The 5,334-nt window shown below is 49.9% G+C and overlaps 1 protein-coding gene across 3 annotated transcripts; it reads left to right on the top strand.

Moving 5' to 3' along the window:
• Positions 1 to 1,644: 1,644 nt before the first annotated feature.
• RHEBL1 (RHEB like 1) lies at positions 1,645 to 4,865 on the top strand. 3 transcript variants are annotated; one of them, XM_036121130.2, is made up of 8 exons: positions 1,645 to 1,918; positions 2,533 to 2,604; positions 2,956 to 3,023; positions 3,304 to 3,386; positions 3,476 to 3,532; positions 3,725 to 3,772; positions 4,117 to 4,198; positions 4,361 to 4,865. In XM_036121130.2, exons 1-8 carry the CDS (start codon positions 1,867 to 1,869, stop codon positions 4,448 to 4,450), a joined length of 552 nt encoding a protein of 183 aa, XP_035977023.1. In that variant the 5' UTR covers positions 1,645 to 1,866; the 3' UTR covers positions 4,451 to 4,865. The 3 variants fall into 3 exon arrangements, with proteins under 3 accessions (XP_035977023.1, XP_035977025.1, XP_035977024.1); XM_036121132.2 differs by having other exon boundaries at positions 2,454 to 2,604; XM_036121131.2 differs by lacking the exon at positions 1,645 to 1,918 and adding an exon at positions 1,968 to 2,112 and having other exon boundaries at positions 2,454 to 2,604.
• The last annotated feature ends 469 nt before the right edge of the window (positions 4,866 to 5,334 follow it).

The raw sequence follows: 5,334 nt of genomic DNA, 5'->3' as shown, positions 1-5,334 counted from the left end.
CTATTCCCAGCATCAAGAAGGGTGCATGGGGTGTGATGGTTGTTTGATAAATATTTGTAGATGAATGGATAAATAATACCAATTACCAACTTTAGGGCTGTTGTGAATATTAAATGAGATAACAATGAAATGCACCTGGCGCAAAGTAGAACTCCATAAACCTAGCTGTTTTCTTTCTTCTTTTTCCCTCCCTCACCTGCTATATCCAATCCTTTAGCAAATCAGATTGACCTCAGCCTCAAAATGTATCCAAAATTCTCTACTTCATTCATCTCTGCCACTCTAGTCAAGCCCCCTTCACCTCTCACCTGGACTACAAGTAAGTCTCCTAGCTGATCTCCCTTCTTCCCCTCTTGCTCTTGTCCCCCTCATTCTTCACAATGAGAGAAATTTTTTTATTTATTTTTAACCAGGGAAAACTTTTAGAAACACAATTCAGATATTCAGATCATCAACTGCTTTCTGGGTACCCAAACTTCTTTACATGGCCTGGCCCCTGCCATCCTCTTAGACTTCATCTGCTTTAGGTCCACACACACACTCTCTCTCCCTTCCTTTCTCCTGGAATTTAACAGATTTATTTTCATCGTAGCACCCATAGCACTGATGGATTCTTCTGTCAGAACTTTGTGCTCGCTGGCTCCTTATTGTCTTTCAGACCTCAATTTACTTATTTATTTTTAAATATTTTATTTTTATTTATTTGACAGAGAGAGAGACACAGTGAGAGGCAACACAAGCAGGGGGAGTGGGAGAGGGAGAAGCAGGCCTCCCGCTGAGCAGGGAGCCCGATGCGGGGGCTCGATCCCAGGAGTCTGGGATCATGACCTGAGCTGAAGGCAGACGCTTAACGACTGAGCCACCCAGGCGCCCCTAGACCTCAATTTAAATAGGGATTCCTTTGAGAGGAAGTATTACTAATTTAATGTGGCCATTTCTTATTATACCACCTTTTATATCACTTAATACCATCTAATATTTCCTTGTTTATATGTTTGTCTCTTCCAACTAGGTTTTAAGCTTTGTGAGCACAGAGACGTCTGTCACGTTCTTCGCTCTATCCCCAAAGCTAGAACAATACCTGAAACACATAGTATATGCATAATAAATATTTGTTGAATAAATTAATGCATCGATTATGATGATGACAAAAAATTTCAGACGACCTGGCCACAAATTCTAACGACTTTCTCAAGAATAAGAATCGCATTTCCGAAGATCCTGGTAGACTGTGGAAACCGACAATAAAAGATCTGGGGCCAAAGTCTGGGGGAAGCAGAGGTAATATATTGGAATTTGGGCCTTTTCCCCCCATCCAAGGCTCTCAGACACCTCGCAGAAGGGAAGCCTAGAATCTTCCGAGAAGAAATTCCAGCGCAGCCACAACGAATATTTTCCCATCCACGATTCTTCGCAGCCACTTCTGCTAGGTTGAAAATGCGCAAACACCTCTAGGACCCCGGGCTCCTTTCTGTTTCTTTATGAATGAACCGGCTCTAGTCTGCGCAGGCGCAGCTCCTGGTTCTCCTGCTCCACGTGAGGCCCACCCTTCCCTCCCGCTGGCGGCCCCGCCCTTATTCTTTCTAATGAACCAATGGCGAGCGGCCTGGGGGGCGGAGCCCGAAGCGGCGCGGCACTGTAGATCCCCCGGCGCCCGGCTCCCTCGCGTTAGTCTTGCTGTGTTGTGATCACGTGGCCAGCTCCGGGCGCGGCGCTTGTTTTGGTTTCCCTCTAGCTTGTCCCTGGCAGCTTCGGGGTGAGCGACTTTGCTGTGCCGGTTGCTGCGCCTGCCTTACACTCTGATCTCCTCTTCTTAGGGCTCTTTCAGCCCGCAGTTCGGCAAGCCCCTCGGGGCCGGCTACTGCCATGCCGCTAGTTCGCTACAGGAAGGTGGTCATCCTCGGGTACCGCTCTGTAGGTGAGTCTCCGCCTTGGGGAGAGCACGGACGCACCGCGGCTTTGTGGCCAGAGGAGGCGCGCTGTCGCGGGAACGCGACCCAGAGAGGAATGGTGGCATCGTTAGAACGGGGTTGTAGGACGAGGATTGAAAGGATGGAGGAGGAAAGGCTGGGGTGGTGGTAGTGTGTGGAGGGCTGCAGGAAGTAGGAGCATGTAAGGGTTAATGTGGGCTTGGTTGCAGGAACACCACAGTGGTCCCTAGTGTTAACCTGGGAGGGGTAGGGATGGGGTCAGGCTTTGATGACGGGGGCGCGGTCTGTGTGGGTGGCAAGTCTCAGGTGTCCGGGCGCGGGGCAGACCTGATCCCAGGGGAATCCCGGATCTTCCCAGGGGTGGGGTGGGGAAAGGCGGCAGGAAAGGCTTCCTGCGGCGCTACTGAATGCATCCGGTGGCCAGGGTGCAGAGACCCAAGGCGAAAAGAGGGTGAGGGTAGGCTAAGGAAAAACACTGCATGGCACCCACAGGCTAGGGTGCTAATTTGGGGTCCTCTTTAGTCCTGGGCCACAGTCCGAAAGGACAGAGGATGTAAATGTGGATGGATGATTTGGATACAACTACCACTGCTTCCCACAGGGAAGACATCTTTGGCACATCAGTTTGTGGAGGGCGAGTTCCTGGAAGGCTATGATCCTACAGTGGAGAACAGTGAGTAGATTTCTCCCCTAGGGATGGAGCAGGGAGGTCTTTGTTGCCCCACCCAATTCCGTAATCTGGGGTTTTCCTGGTGCCAAGGGGCTGATTTAATTATCCATTAAATCTAATCTCTTCTCTAGCAATCCTGTTCTATTAGTTGAGCTAGAGTGTGGATTTTGCAGGATACTGCGTCCAGGATGGTGTAGACTAGACAATAAGAACCTTGACATTGTCTCTCCAGCTGCCTGGAGTGCTCCCTGGTCCTGGCCCATCTATATATCACCCCTAGAGTTAAGAACGCATTGGGGCACACATTGCTAGCCCTACAAGGCACCTCACAGTCAAGTTTTCTTTTCTTTTCAGCTTACAGCAAGATAGTGACTCTTGGCAAAGATGAGTTTCACCTACACCTGGTGGACACAGCAGGGCAGGTACCAGTTTGGGGTAGGGTAATCTAAATGTGGCAGTTCAGTGGTGGGAGATGAAGTCTGGTTGCCTCCGTGGCTCATCTATCTGTAAAGTAGTTTTAAAACAAAAGCATTTTAGCAGGCGGTAGTGTGCAGTGCACATTGGAGCTACGCTGTAAATCCTTGTCGAAGAGAAATGACTGGAGTAGGGAGTGCCCCAGGGAGGGTCCCCAGGATGCAACCCACCAACCTTTGCCATCTGAGTGTTGTGTATCTAGGTGTTGATGTTTCTGTTTCTTGTCAGGATGAGTACAGCATTCTGCCCTATTCATTCATCATTGGGGTCCATGGTTATGTGCTTGTGTATTCTGTCACCTCTCTGCATAGGTAAGTGACCAAGGTTACGAGTGGGGGACTTGGGAAGATCTGAGGGCTGTCCCCGATTAAGTTTATAGCTCCATTTCTTGTGTTTAAAGCTTCCAAGTCATTGAGAGTCTGTACCAAAAGCTACATGAAGGCCATGGGAAAACTCGGTAAGTGGCCCTGGGAGATCGAGACAGAGTATGGACATGAGGGGATGGAAGAGAGTGGAGGGTCCAAGTGAGGGAGGAGGCCAGGACAAATCCTGTCTGATCTGCTGGGGAGTTGTCCAGCCCTGATGCGAAGGAAGTTGGGTTCCATGTGGAGTGGGAGGGGATCCTGTAGTAACTGCTATTTCTTCACAGGCTGCCGGTGGTGCTAGTGGGAAACAAAGCAGATCTCTCTCCAGACAGGTACGGAGATCTCTGTAGCTCAAGGCAAAGGAAAGTGAGATGGACTAGCAATCAGTCAGGCTCTAGTCCTGGCTCTGCCACTGACTTGAACAAATCATTTCACCTCTTTTCGTTTCTAACTTGAAGGTTAAGGCAAGATAACCCTTCTATCGCAAAAGCTGTAATTTAATATTTCAAGCTCAGTCCTAGGCTTCTGAGTTCTCCTTTATTTTTCTCCTTCCCCAACCCACCTCCCAAACCTTAGAAACGGGATGGGTCAGAGGAAGTCTAGATTCTGTAATGATTTTGTAGAGAACATGGGGACATTGCTATCTTCCATCTTCATGTTCCAAATTTGCTTCTAGGGAGGTCCAGGCAGTTGAAGGGAAGAAGCTGGCAGAGTCCTGGGGTGCGACGTTTATGGAGTCATCTGCTCGAGAGAACCAGGTGCTTGGCCTGAAGATTAGGGGCACAATCAGGGTAGCAGTGTTTTTCTTATGGCACTGCTTGGTGGTGAGGATGGTCGGGGAGTGGGGTATACACCTCAGAGCTGGGTCGTATTGGCAATGAACTGACTTCCCCCCCCCCCCAAATCTCTGTCCCTTGCAGCTGACTCGAGGCATCTTCACCAAAGTCATCCAGGAGATTGCCCGGGTAGAGAATTCCTATGGGCAAGAGCGCCGCTGCCGGCTCATGTGAGCCCTCAGGCATTGGGTAGCTGCCTTGATTCTGCCCCTGGCACTTGCCAGGCTCCAGCGGGTGTAGGCCCTTAGGACTTCACGGGTATGGTTGCCAGCTGTGTCCCCGGTCCTCTGGTCACACAGTGTGGTACCCTCATGTTTGCACACTTTTCCAGGCTCTAGTGGCCTGGTTGTCAATGTTTACAATGGGGCAAGGATGTCTCATGGGACTGGCCTCTAGTCCTCTGTTTTTGCTAAATGAATTGTTATAACCTGCAGGGTTGGGATACGAGTCCGAAGCATTGTTTATTTAGGACCCTGTCTTCTGTGCAGGTTTTGGGCGTTGGCTGGGTGAGGGGAGCTGGGGATTCCTGAAGTGGAGCTGGCTCCCTAGGGTGACAATGTATATATGCAAATAAACTGAGAAATCTTTTTGTCGCTGGCTTCTCTGTATGTGGGGAGAGCTCAGGGCCAATATCTCCTTTTCCAATGAGTGGTGACTGTGACTTTTGGTGGGGAATCAGGGCTAACTCTTTCCCCCCACTTCATTCCTATTCCTTGCGCCTCACTCGATCAGGAGGACCATTACCCTAAGACTTACTCCTTAGTTTTTCTCACCTTTCTTTTCTGCTAGGTTCTCCTATACAGGTACCGCTTGGCTGCCACTCCATCCAAGATTGTAGACGCTCAAGGTCCCCTTAACTACAGAAACACCACCCTCTAGTGGCCAGCTGCTGCATGCTGACCTAGCTTCCCTCCTGGGGCCTTGGCATTCACTGGCACTCAGAGAGACGCTAAGGTTTGGGGAGGAAGGAAGCCCCTCATCCTAGTGATGTAATAATTGAGGAGTGTAGAGGCAGGGACTGAAGTGTTGGTGAAGATTTTGGCTTTCTAAGACAGTTG

Source organism: Halichoerus grypus, chromosome 6 (assembly GCF_964656455.1).
Source record: "Halichoerus grypus chromosome 6, mHalGry1.hap1.1, whole genome shotgun sequence".
NCBI lineage: Eukaryota > Metazoa > Chordata > Mammalia > Carnivora > Phocidae > Halichoerus > Halichoerus grypus.
This window is presented reverse-complemented; position numbering and strand designations above follow the sequence as displayed.

Coding starts and splice junctions, on each gene's coding strand:
- RHEBL1 (XM_036121130.2), top strand. CDS start 1,867: ATGCCGCTAGTTCGCTACAGGAAGGTGGTCATCCTCGGGTACCGCTCT. Junction 1,919..2,532: donor CCTCGGGTACCGCTCTGTAG/GTGAGTCTCCGC, acceptor TGCTTCCCACAG/GGAAGACATCTTTGGCACAT. Junction 3,387..3,475: donor TCTGTCACCTCTCTGCATAG/GTAAGTGACCAA, acceptor TTGTGTTTAAAG/CTTCCAAGTCATTGAGAGTC.